Below are 14737 nucleotides of genomic sequence, written 5' to 3' on the forward strand. Positions count from 1 at the left end.
AAATTGGCTAACACTTGTGGTATCGCACACCAAGAAAAGTTCGTAGAATGTGCCACCGGTATAGCGTACAAAATTCCCCTGTCATGTGGCATGAGCTACATAGGTCAATCAGGCAGATGTCTAAACACCAGGTTGAAGGAGCACAGTAATAACTTAGGAAAAATAACGAGTCCCGGAAATCTCGCCCCCCATTGCGCAAATCACAAATGTTCACCGTACTTTGATCAGACAGCAATTCTAGGTCGGGCAAAAGAAAAGAAAGAAAGGGAAATAAAAGAAGCCTTTGAGATATTGGAGGCCGGAGAAGAGTGCGTAAGCACACCCTCGGTGCTGTTATCAAGTGAGGAGGTGCATCTAATCAAAAAACGAAGGAGCGTGCGACACAGCCGTTGGCATTGAATTGATTGTTTCAGCATGTTCGTGGAATGTATTTATGTACCCTCGTACCAGAATAAAATTTTAGTTGTTAGTTGCGCACTTGTCCTGTGTCCTTCGTTCCGGTGTCGTTTTGTTAGTGTGTAGCGCGTTATTCAAATCAAAATGTATAACCAACTAGCCCACATTGCTGCCTTTCATGTATAATCATGCTTTATTAAACAACCAGGGCGCTTAGCATCACTAATGGCACTACGTGCTTCTAAAGCAAGCACAGCCTCTTGGCATGCTAGATGGGCTCTACAGCTTTTGTTCATTCTTCTTCTTTCTTGCTCCTGTTCCTGCGCTGTTTTTGTTCATGTATCAACTCGCTCAACTCGACGTGTTACTGAAGTTAATTTCTTGTACATTGAGCCCTGTCCCATGTATAATCCCGCGCTATTTAACAACCAGGGCGCCTTAGCGTCCCTAATGGCACAACGTGCTCCTAAAGCAAGCACAGCCTCTTGGCATGCTGATGGGCTCCACAGAGTTTGTCCATTTTTATTCTTTCTTGCTCCTGTTCCTGCGCTGTTTTTGTTCAAGTGAACCAACTCGCTCAACTCGTAGTGCTACTGATGTGCATGTTGGCCGACTTAATTGAGACTACTGTCATGCTTGAAAGAAACTGCTCGTATTTTGCGATCCTGAGATTATGGTGATGGGTTTTTCATAGCGCAAAGGCATCTGTGGCGAAAGAGCACCATGTCGCAAGGCATTTTTCTTCTACTCAAGGTGTGGTCAAAGAAACATTTTCCAAGCGTTTCACCCTAAATAAGCCGAGCACCAGACCAGAGGAAAGCTTGTACCCGTTTTATCACCAGTGGGTACCTGGTGGCACTGGGGTGATCCTGGAATGAAGGCATATTTGGTACATACAGTATATTGAAGTAGCTTCTATTATGTGCCTTTGCATCTGCAGCTGTGACCACATGCCAGCTGCCCAGTTTGATTTCGTGCACAAATTTACAATTTTTTGTGACGCTGAAATGAAATAATATTGTAAATATTGAAGTACCTTCTATTCCTAGTGTTCATTTCTGGCTGAGTGCTTGCTGAATATGTTTGTTTTTCCAACTTCCTTTATTTCGACTGCTTTTAAATAAATAAATTTGAAAGAGTAACTCGTTATTTGTATTTTTGAAGTATTTGGTAGTACATTAATGAGAGACACGATGCCACCACGTGGTGCTTATGCCCCGTAAGGACAATTGTCATTCTCGGGCATTGCATGCATGAAATAAAAGCCTCACCTTGTGAAAGTTGTTTTTGATTCAGCACACCAATCACTAGTGTGCTGAAAGCCGGCCAAATTACACGTTGGTTAAGATACTGCAGGCATCATAATGCAATAAACAATTTAGTTCAGAGACAGTTACTGATTTACTTGCATAAATCTTATTTTCATTGATCTTCGTGATGGGTCATAAGAATTACAACAATATTCATGCCATCGACCCCACACCGACTTCTTAAATACTTGTCGTACAAGCTGCAACATCCATCATCAAACTCTGATATCGCTCTCAAGTGATATTGTGTTCGATTTTGTGACTTGTCAACAAGATCAATCATACATCACAGAAGTTCTGTCATAAGTCGTAGATTCTCCAATGATATCGTGTCTGACTGTATTATATACCATGCAATATGAGTCACACATCATAGAAGCTTCGTCATAAGCCGTAGATTCTTCAAAGATATCGTGTCTGATCGTATGATATACGATGAAACCTGGGTCGTACATCGTAGTAGTTTCGTCATAAATCGTAAATTCTGCAGTGATATTTTGTCTGACTATATCACATATGATGCAATCCGAGTCGAAAATCATAGAAGCTTCATCATAAGTCATATATTTTGTATGATATATTACTCATCTTCAATGAGTTTTCACACAATTTTATGATTTGTCATAAAAATACTGCCAAGATCATATCTCATAGCCATAGACGTTTTTTCAGCAGGGGTGGGTGCATACTGATGGCAGGTATTCATTTGTGCTGTTGATGTTGTTCGCGGTGGTTTGGATGTGCCAGGGTTTTAGAAGGAGCCTTTTGTGGTAATTGGTCTCGGTTCCGAGGATGCGGGTTTGTTCGTATTCTACGATCTGAGTCCTCGGAATGTTCGGATATAGGATTACGCTGTCTTCCGAAGTTGCGGAGGTCGTTTTTATGCTGCCGAATTCATTCTTTGAGATTTTTTAGTTTCGCCGATGTAGCTGGCGTCGCAGTCGGCGCAATAAATTTTATAAACAATTCCTTGGGCTCTTTTTCTCCACGGCCGGTCTTTGGGAACAGGAGCGCAAGAGTGTTTGTAGGCTTGTGTGCAATCTGGAGACCCCCTCTTTTTAGGGTTTGGGCGATGGTCTTGCTGACACCTCTGACATAAGGTAAAGTGACGTATTCAGGTGGTGGCATTGTTCTTTGTGCGTTGATTTCTTCGCTCATGTTGTGTTGTTGACGTCGAATGGTTTTTTGAATGAAATTTTTTGGTAGCCGTTCTTTATGAGTTCTTTGAATATTGTACGTTATTCTTTTTTCTGTCAGGTTCTGTGCTACAGTGTGTCTCAACACTTCTGAACAACATTTTCACCCCTGATGCTTTTTGGACTATCGGGTGGTTCGAAGAGAAGTGGAGATAGCGGCCCGAGTGAGTTCGTTCGCGGTATTCGGAGAATTGACGGGTACCGTGGTTTCGGGACACGAGGATGCCCAAAAACGGCAGGGAGTTTTCTTGTTCCACTTCTAGCGTGAACAGAATGTCATGTTCTACGTAGTTTAAATGAAAAAGTAAAGTTTGAATCTCAGATATTTTGTTGACGGCGAAGTAGTCGTCGACATATCAGAAGAAATTCTTTGGTTTCGGGTGGAATGAGTTGAGCGCTAATTGTTTGATATGTTGCATGATTAAATTGGTCATTACGACAGAGGTGGAGGCTGCCATTGACGTTCCTTTAACTTGTCGGTAAAATTAACCGTTTGACGAGAAGTATGTATTTGATAGGCACAGCTCCAGGAGGCGGCACCCATCATTTACACTCAGCGGGGTTCGTGCGCTGAGTGTGCAATCACAAAGGACAGAATCAAACCTACCACCGCATGAAAGGTAAGCCCTGCAAGAACTCACCACAGACACCAACCTTGAGATCTTCTCAGCGGACAAGGACAACACAACAGTTTTTCTAGACAGAAGAGTACGAAGAGAAAATATCCACCTTACTCAGCAGAGTATGAGGAATTGAAGGACCCCACAACCACTACCCGAGCAAGACTAAACAAAACATTCAAAAAAGTCTTCCAAAAGCACCCCAACTTCTGAAACCCCTACCTCCAGTTATTGAGGACCAACGGATCGGCTGCATTATTCTACGGCCTGCCCAAGGTGCACAAACCGGGGACCCCTTTGCGCCCAATTGTGGACTTCCGCTGTTCCCCCTTCTCTCGTTGTCGGTTTCTGCTATACATAAAGGAGTTTTATTCTTTATTTATTTCCGCTTTGAAAGCTCATAGCCCTTATCGCAGGAAAAACCGCGACCCATATCTGTCATTCTAGTCAGTTCATCGAACCTGTGTCTCAAGCCAACCTTGAGGCCAACAAATGCCTTGTCTCCTTGGACGTTTTGTCTCTTTTAAAAAAAATCCCCGTGAAGCTTGCTGTGCCGGCTACCCGAGACGCCCTACAACGCGACGACACACTCAGCGTACGAACCTCGCTGAGTGTAAATGATGGTATGCCGTCTCCTCCCAGTCGAAACGCACTATAGGATTCTGAGACAGAAAATTTCTGTAGTCTGTAGTCTTGTCGTATTTTGGGCATGTCTTGTGTAGTCTGTCTTGTCTTCTGTAGTCTGTCTTGTCTTTTGTAGTCCTGTCTTCTGTAGTCTGTCTAGTCTTTTATAGTCTGTCTTCTGTAGTTTGTCCTCTCTTTTGTAGTCTGTCTTGACTTCTGTAGTCTGTCTTGTCTTCTGTAGTCTGTCTTGTCTTCTGTAGTTTGCCTTGTCTTCTGTAGTGTGTCTTGTGTAGTGCTCATACACTGTGTAACAGTCGTTACTCTCACCTGTCGATTAACACAGGATTTGTGTTCTGGAGTAGGCTATGCACAAAAATGCACAGCTTGTTAATGGTTGCCTGTCAATTAACACAAGCTTTGTGCATTCCAGAGTAATTCGTGCACAAAACCACTAGAATTGAAACGAAAATGATCAATATTTATTTACTGTTTCGTGCTTTTTTTTCGAGCTTGCTGATGCATGCTGTCCAGCGTTGTCCTGGCCGCAGGTTCCTTGGCTGAAAAAAAACAAAAAATAGAGATCACCGCTGCTACCTGCGCAAAAAAAATGTGAAAGCGTTGATGCTTCCTCTACACTGGTCGCCTTTGAAATTTGGCGCCATGGTTGTTTTCTCGTTGACTTGATTGGTTATCAATTAACTCTTATTTTACCCTCATTTCATCTCAGCAACGATTTCGAGTTTTCAAATTTCCCTCCACGGATCGTTCCTGCCCACTCACTGAATACCCGCCCAGTCTAATCACGCGTTCATTGCCTTTCCTTCTCAATAATTACCTAATTGCCTTTAATTTATCATTCTTTTTCCCATCTCCTGGTTAAGTATAGGACACTTATCACTGGTCACGTGATTGCTCATTTCGAGTTTTCAAACTTGGCGCCAAGCTTTGGCTTTGTCCATACTTCCAGTTTTTCAAACTTGGCACTACGCTGTAGCTCCACCTACTTTCAGCGTTTTCAAATTTCGCGGCAATTTTTCTCTGGCCCAGCCACTTTTTGGACATTTTTGGCTGTAAATAATTATCCGATTATGAAATTTTCTTTTCGAGCAGCATCCTCACATCATTCTCTGCCAATTACACAACCAATCGTATGACGCTATGTCTTCCGAGTTGCCCACAACTGCTACGGACATGATCCCCGGAAACATAGCCTAGTAAACTTCTCACTTTATTAAAAATGTTGTAATACTGAACAAGCCTTATGACTGGCCTCGTTGGTACTGACTCACCTTAAAACCAGCCAGAACACACAAGAAGACTTGAGCTCAAGAGGCGGGACTAACAAAAATTTAATTTAAGATTTTGATTATTTGATTTGTGAGGGTTTAACGTCCCAAAGCGACTCGGGCTATGAGGGACGCCGTAGTGGAGGGCTCCAGAAATTTCGACCACCTGGGGTTCATTAGCGTGCACTGAAAACGCACAGTACACGGGCCTCTAAAATTTCGCCTCCATTGAAATCTGACTGGTGCGGCCAGGATCGAACCTGCGTCTTTTGGGACAGCAGCCGTGCGCCATAACCACTGAGCCACTGCGGCGGCATCATTGAAGGAAAGCCGCAAAAGGAGACCCGCGAAGAGATACAAGCGCACAATAACCCAAAGCAGTGGAAGGGCGAAGTGCAATTAAAGGTCACTGGCATACTAATGAATCATCTAAAAAAGCAAATTCCTTACGGTGAAGGTTTTCCGATGGCTTAGCCACACGTGTCCTTAGCCTTACCGATGTAGTAAGCCTCAACTATCTACCGACAGATTTATCCCTTCCATAAACCACTGATGTGTCGTGGAAATTAGGCGTGCAAAGAGACATGTCATCCTCAGATTTGCATTCACAAGATTGAGCATACAGTGCCAGATTAGAATTTGCCTTCCCCCTATAGGGTGAAAGTGCTCAGTCAAGTGAAAATTCAAATATCTGCCTGTCTGCCCATATTAGTTGAAGCCATAAGGCAGTGGAACGCAATAATCTCGATTACTTTTGCAAGTGGTGAACCTTTTTTTGTGACACTGTCCATTGTGGACAAGTACCCAGTTTTATCAAGCCTCTTTAATGGCGGCGCAAAGGCCTCCTGTCTTGAACTTCGCTGTTAAGACAACAGCAGCATTACGCTTTCCCGCGACTTTCTTGAGACTGTGAAATACTGTGGAGGTAAGGTGTGTCAGCATCATCGGAGTATGTGCTGCTTACCCTCGAGCGAGGGAAAACATACTATGACAGGTTGTTGAGATGGGCAAGTGGGAACCCAGCTGCTTGGAAACCTGCTACAAGAATGCGTCCTCAGCAGTGATGGCATGACTTATGTAAAGCTCATGTCATGCATAGATTGCATACCCATCAAGTGTTTCCATCTTTACTGACCTTAACCAGCGACAAATACACCTCTTCACCATCCTTCCCCAGCAACGAGTGGTCCGAATCGCAGATAAAAAAAGCCTTCCCCGATCTTTAGCTGTAGCCCCGACAAACATATTCGTCCACAAAGCGCAGGTCTGCATCAAGAAACTGCTAACGGTTCTGCTTAGACAATTCTGGTGTAAAAGGCAGGCCTTGACCGCATGCGTTAAAGACTCCTAAAACATCTTGTGCCAACTTATCTCACCCTTCTATGTTCAGAAAAATTAGATAGTCATGAACATAGCGAATTGCTACTATTCCAAGGTCTTCCAAACAGGGCTCTAATGCCTTATCGACTTTAGACAAAAAAATGTTGCTGAGCAAAGGTACGACCTGCGTGTAAATACCGCCCTGCCAACTGACAAATGCAGATTTGCAGTAAAAGGAGAACAGCCCCATGAAGCCAGCAACCGAAATCACGCAATCATCTGTAAAAGCATGTTCATTGTTCACCCTGATGCAGTTTGCACATGCCTCAGAGGTCTATCATGTGACAATGAATAGTGCAGGCCCTCCATGTCGATGCTCACTGCAGAGCACCTGCCCAGGTTGCTGTCCACAAGAAACTAGAACTCCACAGAACTCCACTTTTGTGAGAGTTGGCAAGGCGGTATTTACATCAGAAATCAGGCATATGCAGAGGGTCCCAGGTTGCACTGTTCCTCCGCGACATTCTTCTGTCCAGTCGATACCGCATCAAAGCCCTGTTTGGAAGACCTCGGCATAGTAGCATTTCGTTATGTTGATAGCTACCTAATTTTTTTGCACAAGGAGGGCTCAGATAAGTTGGCACAAGACGTTTTAGAAACCTTTAGGCATGTGGTCAAAGCCTATCTTTTATGTCTGAATTTCACTAAGCAAAACCGTTTGTAGCTTCTTGACTTAGACCTGCGCTTTGCGGACGACCACATATGTTGGCGCCACAGCCCAAGATCAGGAAGCCTCTTAGCTACGAGTTGAACCACTCGAGGCTGGTGAAGGACAGGTTGGCAATCGCATGCATCACGACCGCTTTATGGAAGTCATGCCATCACAGTGTTTAGAATGCATTCTCGGAGCAGGTTTCCAAGCCAATGGCACCTGGGTTCCCACTTGCCCATCTCGCGCACCTGTCAGAGTGTGTTTTTACTCTCTCGAGGGAACTGAACACCATTCACATGATGCTGACGTAGTTTAGCAGCACAAAAAGACAGGCTCTATACCTTACCTCCACGCCATTTCTCACCGTCCCAAGAAAGTTGCACCAAAGTATGATGTTGCTGTTGTCTTGACCGCTAAAAGTAAGCTAGGAGCCCTATGCTTCTTCGTTCAAACTAGGCTTGATACAACTACGGGTAATCGTCCGCTATGTACAGTGGCAGATAAAAAATGTTCACCACTTGCAAAAGTAAACGGGTTTTTTGCATTCCACTGCCTCGTAGCTGAAACTACTACGGGCAGACAAGCAGATATCTGAATGTGCGCCTGGCTGAGAGCACTTTCAATGTATAGAGCGGAATACGAATTTTCACCTGACACTGCACATTCAATCTCGTGAATGCAATCGCAGGACGACCTTTCTCTTTGCACGCCTGATTTCTGCGGCAGATTAGTGGTTGAGGGAAGTGATAAATCTGTCCTGATATAGTCGAGGCTTACTACATCAGTAAGGCTAAAAACAAGTGCCTGGCTAAACCGTCGGTGAACGTTCACTGTAAGGAATTAGTTTTTTAGATGGTTTACTAGTACGTCAGTGCCTTTCGATTGTTTTTGCCCTCTCACTGCTTTTGGGTTTTGCGTGCTTGAATCTCTTTGCAGGTCTTTTGCCACTTTCCTTCAATAAAATTTCAGTTGTTAGACCAGCCTCATCATGTGCTCATCTCATCTCCTGCTTTGTGTCTTCCGGCTAGTTTTGAGATGTAATACTGAATGCCGGAAGACAGCCATTTTAGAGTCAAGTGCACTTCTAATGGCCACAGCGATGAATGTTCATTTATTACAAAAAATAGTGCTTGCTTCATTAATTTATGCATGAAGTATATGACACTGCATCAAAATAAAGGACTAAACCTCTAAATCTCATGGCCAAACTGCAGTTACAGCAAACAAAAGGACACCATAAAGCTGCCCCACATGCAAAAGCTTGCACTTCAGGCCAATGCAGAAATAAGATCAGATTACTTCCCATACTGTATGACACTGCCACGCAAAGTGAAGATTGTGACAGGCAATAAAGGAGCAACAAAAAAGCGAACTGTAGGTAGCAGCCAATCTCATGCAGACAAGCTACAAGGTCAGGCCAACATAGACGTGGAAGAAATTTGAAAAAAAGCCACTACAAGCACATAATTTTTATGGTTTTCACAGCCCTCTAAATGGCAAATACTTTCCTGAGAAAACATAACAAAAGCAGCAATTTTTTTCATGTACTTCGTTATTCTTGAAGCATGGGCGAGCATAGAGTAGTCAGATTAGTGCATGCGTTCCTAAGCAATCCCATGCCAAAAACTGTACTTACAGAAAAAGCTTGCCTTATTGAGTGAATACCACTGGCCATCCACTAATTTCCCAGGCTGTTCCAGGTCCCTGGCAAAAATCATACGCAACTTGGTGGCTTGCACAACTTCCATGCAACTCTTGGTTTTTAGCTGGAAAAAATTGAGGAATCAGTGAGATATCAAATTTTACATGCATTGCTTTGTTTCAATGACCGACTAAGAAAAAACAGCGGTTTCTGTGAGCGCAACTAGTTTTTCACACTAGCTTTCTGCAGTAAACAACGTTTAACCCGACCTATTTGACACTGACTTGCTGCACGGCCCCAGCACTACTACTTTATGGTTTCAAATGCTTGTTAGCTCTGAGCCCTTGGGCTTGCACTCATTAATGCAGAAAACCTCGGAAAGGGCAATCAGAGCTTCGAGCTTTAAGCCATAGGTATTCAGAAGCTCAGTGGTCTGTGGGAGAACTTTTGGATGGGTGACACAGTAGCAAATGCTGCTCCAGCTACTTTCACTCCATTGCAAAAAACTCGCACAGCAGAGGCCTGTCCTCCATTTTGCATTGCAGAAACAATCACTGAAATTCGAAGCACGCATACTAAATGCACACCTACCTTCCAACACAGCTTCATAATAATGGGTATAATTATTGGAATGAAATACCAGTCAGTACATGTAGTTTTCAGTTTATCCAAAAATTATAAGCAACCGACAAACAATAAACATTAAAAGGGAAATAAAATAACCAAAATTGTTTAAAAATCTGTCAGAAGAATTATGTGACATCCACTACACTCCAGCAGTTCTTGGGGTTTGTGCACCTTCAAACCACACTTTCTTACAGGCACATTTGCACAGAAATTGCATTGAACCTAATCTTTAAGAATCTTTTTTGGTGCAACAGTAAGAAGAAACCATGTTTTACCCAAAAACGAAGCACCCTACACATTGCATCACAAGCCCAGATGATGCACTTGAGTCGCCTCTTATGCTTATGCAAGAAACAGGAACAGAGATATCTTGACTAAATCAAAAAAAGAGGAAGTGCAATGCATGTTTAATGCAGAGAAGATATAAGCAATACCACACTAAAACACTGGGAGGATTCCAAGAGTAGGTGAATGCATGAATGGGTGGCAATCAGATGGCTAAATGAGATTAGGAAATTTGAGGAAAAAGGGTGGTAGCATGTGGCACAGGACACACTTACCTAAAATGAACTAGAGAACCATTGTTCTGCACTAATTTTAACAGCACATTCACACGACAGACAAAATCACTAACTCAAGGAACGAACTGCGCATCATGCAACTCAATGTCAATCACCATTGGAAATGGCACCAGCACCGCAGACTGCACATGAGGAAAAGTAGACATATTTTTGCTCTCAACTTTGAGCAGCAGTCAGCTGCGCTTTTAAGAGCAAAGCTCTAAAGTACGGCAACATTGGCACTTTGTTTCACTGACATGAGGGTGCTTGTGAGCGTGCAAGTCCCAGGTTTGTTTTGCACCAAATGTGTTAATTGCGAGGTATGTTTAACTAAAGAGGGGCATCTAACATGGGCATCAGCTCTTCATTACTTCGCTTCTATATCCCTTCCTTATATCACGGTTCAAGTGTCCACCAAAATGTGAGACAGTTACCGTTACATTTCCTTCAATTTTCCTTCAACTAATTTTAAATTTTTCAAGTATACAGCTTTAAGAAGGTAGAGGTACAAACTGTGCAGTATAACCATATGCTATGGCAATAAACCAGCAATAAATCTGTGCTGATAGCAGCTTGCCCAGTGCATTGCAAGGATGCTATGCCATACAATTATTGGTGTCATCGTGCAATGATACATTACTGACTGACAGTTTGGTCTCTGCATCAGAAATACTGGTAAACCATCATTGTAGAGCACAATGTTTTTAAAGGAATAAATGAACATATAGGTCCTTTTCTAGGACACATATGCATACCAGGCAACAGGTGTGCAATGTCAAAGCACGTTTATGTTAACAGCAGCTGCGTCAAGAGCTACATCAGCGACTATATTTTGTACAAGTCTACAGTTCCGGTAATTATAAGCTGAGGCACTGCTGTGAAGTGTATGTAGAATTTCATGCATTTCTAAACCTAGCTGCAAGCCTATATGGAAAATATTTTTCTAAATAGGCAGCTAAGATATGCATCACTGAAAAAGAATAACTACCATGAACAGATCAGGAGGGATGACACAGCCGAAGGCAGGAAGCACGCATGGCCCAATAGATGCTAGCCGTTGGCAACTGCAAATAAATACATCCAGAGCAACAGCTGTCAGTGGCTGTAGATATGTCATGAATGACAAGAGAGGAAATCGTCTACTGCTTTAAAAACTAAATTCAGACGTAATATAAGTAAATAAAAAAACAATGAGCTAGCCCTTGACAAAACAAATGAACAGATTTTATGTATTGCACCCATATACATTCTTTGAGAAGAGTCACAATAACTGTTGTAACCACACTGAAAGATGAGCTGGCTGAAATATATGATGTGCAGGTTTTCATTAATTCCTATGATGCTGCCTTGCACCAATGTCTAGGTATTAAATTGAAAGTTGCAACCAGTCTGCCTTGGTTAAATGAGAAGAGAGAATGGAAAAAAGCATGCCTTCACTAGCAAGAAGCTTGATATCTCACAGCACAGCTTAGAATCATAGAAAAATTGCTAGCGCATTTAACAAATCTGCATACAATTAAAAGCTGCACAAATTTGTCGACTGACAATGCAAGTAAGGGCAAGAGAAACAAAAAAATACCAAAGAACACTCGTGAGTGCGCCGAAGGGAGGTCTGTGGGTAGGATCCCGTGCCTGGGAAGAGTTCCGAGCTCGAAGAATCGCCGGCACCACAGCTGATGGCACGCAACCAAGAATAAATAACAAAGCGAAAATAAGTAACAAAGAAAAACATCGACAATGGCGAACGACTTGAATGCGGGCCGCAAAAGCGAGGGATATAGCAAAAAGGTAGAAATCGTAAATAATTGTGCAGTTGCATCCCCGACAGCTCGCAGTGCTCAGAAGGAGAGGAAGAATCAACGTTTACAGCTCAGGAGACGCAAGATTGATCTAACTTTGACATAACACTGCCTCAAATCCTGTTCCACTGGGGAAGCACAGACAAGTTTACAAATGACAAGGCGATGAATTTGAACTAGCCTTTCGCATGCGATCACTGTCTCAGAATTTAGTATGACGCATATTAAGGCACAAGCACTAATCCGATGAGTACTAACCCTGAGCAAAATAGTGCGGTGTCTGATCGCAGCTAGCCTAGCGCGAGCGCTCCGCCGCGCGGCACTTCTCGCTCACCGTCTTCTACGCAGTGCAAATCCATGTTTTTTCACCGAGTGTCGAAGCGCTAGCAAGCGAACTCTGTTGTGATATCTGGTGCCATTTTTATTTACCACGGCACGCGAGTACTAAATGCACATAAAGACAATGAGAACAACACTTGTCATGCAGGATATAGGCCCTGCTTTTTTGGCGCCACATTATAGCTGCGGCAACCGCAGGCGGATTGCCTCCACTCACATCCCTATATAGCCGCATACAAATAGCGCGTGTGAATACAGATCATTAGCAAAGAAACGCTGAGCGGGACTCACCGGCCATGCGATTCATCCAGGCTTAGTAAAACGGCGCAGGAGTCTTCGTTTCCTTTAGAGATGACAAGACGTCCCAGCACTGTCTTTCTTCATGGCTTACCCGTTGAAACTCGCCAATGTTGACAGGCCGAAATCCTGGGGCGCGATTACGGATCAGTCTCAATCGAAATTGTCTCAAAAAGTATATCATTTGCCTCTCTCCTATTGGTCGGCGGCCAATTTGATTTTTTTCGTCACTGACTGACGTCGTAAATGGCGCAGAAGTGGTGAAGTTGGCCATCTAATTATGCAGGCAGATTGAGACGATTTTTTGAGACTGGAAAAAGTAGTATCAACACGTTTGAGACAGAAAATGGCGGCTGTTTACATCGTCGTATACGCGGGTGACCGCGCGAGAAACGGTGTCGGAGGGTGCATGAAGACGACTTTGACGCGCGGGAGAGTTATTTCGAGGAGACTGCGCAGTGTCTGTGCGACGAACTCGCCGTTGAACTGGGAAGTGCGCGGGTGAGTGCGCTGTCAGTGGAGCGGCAGGTGCTGTGCGCGCTGCGCTTCTTCGCCTCCGGTGGGTTTCAAGGCGCCGTTGGAAATGAAGAAAACGTCGGCGCAGCCCAACCGACTGCGAACAAGCCTTTGCGGCGGGCAGCGGAGACCAATGTCAACGTTGGGTCACAGAAGGGGGGTGTTCGCTTTCCGAGGAGACCCGAGGAGAAGGCGGCGGCGAAGGAGGGCGTCCTTTGCCTAAACGTTCGCCGCGGCAGCATCTCCGGCGTCGTCGGGTGTGTCGATTGGGCACTCATCACTATCAAGGAGTCTGGGGGCAGTGCTGCGAACGAGCCGCAAGCGGTTCTACGCTGCGGACGTAATAGTGAGTATACCTCGGCCACTGTTTTTGACCGCATGAGTTCAAGTGCTACAAGTGCGGGCCTCGGCAGCGAGAGTGAGTACGGGCTGTGCTTGTTTTTTCTCAGATCTGTGGCGCGAACATGTGCATCCTGGCCGTGGACTCGCGCTGACCCGGATCCTTCCGCGACGCGTTTGTCTGGCGGCATTCCGAGGCGGAGGAAGGCCTGCTGGACGACGGTGATTTTTTTTCTGGGTAAGCAGTAAAATAGCCGTGTCACCCGTCGGGCGAACTCAGTCACATCTATTGAGCTCCAGCACTATGCATTTGGCCGGATCTGCTAAAGCTACAAGAATCAGTCTGGACAGTTACACAAATGCAGACACTTTACAGTATGATACAATGTATTGCCACCCTTTCCTTTTGTTAAATATAATTGCAGCAGAAACACAGGACACATATTACATTGTTGAAATGCATAGCCTTTCCTGTTGAAGAAACCAAAGCAAAATGCACCTGACAGCGCTTGTGTTTTGTAGGCAATCATAGCGCATCATTTATATGAATATGGTGGTAAAAGACTGACCTTACAGTAGTGCTCACTTATACATCTAAATCCTGCATGTATGTATGCTCTTGAATGTCATATTCAGCAAAGCCTGGATGTGGGCTACTTGGCGTGAGTCTTCTACTGTATAGCAGAGTGTCCTGTAATGCTGTTGAGATCACTGAGAAAGGACATGCTTAGCCGCATCATTTTTTGTTATGCAGGAGACTATGTCTACCCACTGGAGCCATGGCTGCCTGCACCAGTTGCACGACATTACATACCTGACTCAGCAGAAGGCCTGTACAACACGCCACATGCTTTCACACAATTTGTGGCTGAGTGCTGTATTGGTGTGCTGAAGAGCTGCTTCCGTTGCTTTCAAGGGCACCGGATGCACCAGTGCCAGTGGAAGTGGACAGTGCGCATCATCACCGCACGTGCTGCACTTCACAGCCTCTGTTTGGATGTGCCCATATCAGCAGAGGGTGCAGGCGACACTGCCTCTGACCCAGATAACAACGGGCCACCTCTAAATGGTGGCTGCCTCATACAGACGGGATCTCTCCTCACCTGCCTCCTGAGAAGAGCATGCGGTGCTGTACTTTTGGCCTCTCTAGGACG

General features: G+C 44.4%; 1 protein-coding gene and 1 long non-coding RNA gene across 2 annotated transcripts; one reads left to right on the forward strand and one right to left on the reverse strand.

Annotated features, from left to right (window-relative positions):
* Positions 1–8661: 8661 nt before the first annotated feature.
* On the reverse strand, positions 8662–12780 carry LOC144098219 (uncharacterized). Its single transcript, XM_077630717.1, has 5 exons — positions 12723–12780; positions 11873–11966; positions 11282–11357; positions 9101–9230; positions 8662–8672 (listed from the first exon to the last, which is right to left on the reverse strand). The coding sequence occupies exons 1-5, from the start codon at positions 12736–12738 to the stop codon at positions 8662–8664; spliced, it is 327 nt and encodes a 108-aa protein (XP_077486843.1). The 5' UTR covers positions 12739–12780.
* A 375-nt stretch (positions 12781–13155) lies between these two features.
* LOC144097586 (uncharacterized) lies at positions 13156–14385 on the forward strand. The gene is made up of 3 exons (XR_013307076.1): positions 13156–13590; positions 13694–13821; positions 14338–14385. It is a non-coding gene; the product is annotated as an uncharacterized LOC144097586 (long non-coding RNA).
* The last annotated feature ends 352 nt before the right edge of the window (positions 14386–14737 follow it).

This window comes from Amblyomma americanum, chromosome 7 (genome assembly GCF_052857255.1).
Source record: "Amblyomma americanum isolate KBUSLIRL-KWMA chromosome 7, ASM5285725v1, whole genome shotgun sequence".
In the NCBI taxonomy this organism is placed as follows: domain Eukaryota; kingdom Metazoa; phylum Arthropoda; class Arachnida; order Ixodida; family Ixodidae; genus Amblyomma; species Amblyomma americanum.

Bases quoted from the DNA above. Each gene is read 5' to 3' on its own strand.
- LOC144098219 (XM_077630717.1), bottom strand. The intron at 11,358-11,872 runs GTATTTTTTTGT...ATTTATTTGCAG, and splicing joins GCACTCACGAGTGTTCTTTG to TTGCCAACGGCTAGCATCTA. The intron at 9,231-11,281 runs GTAGTTATTCTT...AATTTTTTCCAG, and splicing joins TCCCTCCTGATCTGTTCATG to CTAAAAACCAAGAGTTGCAT.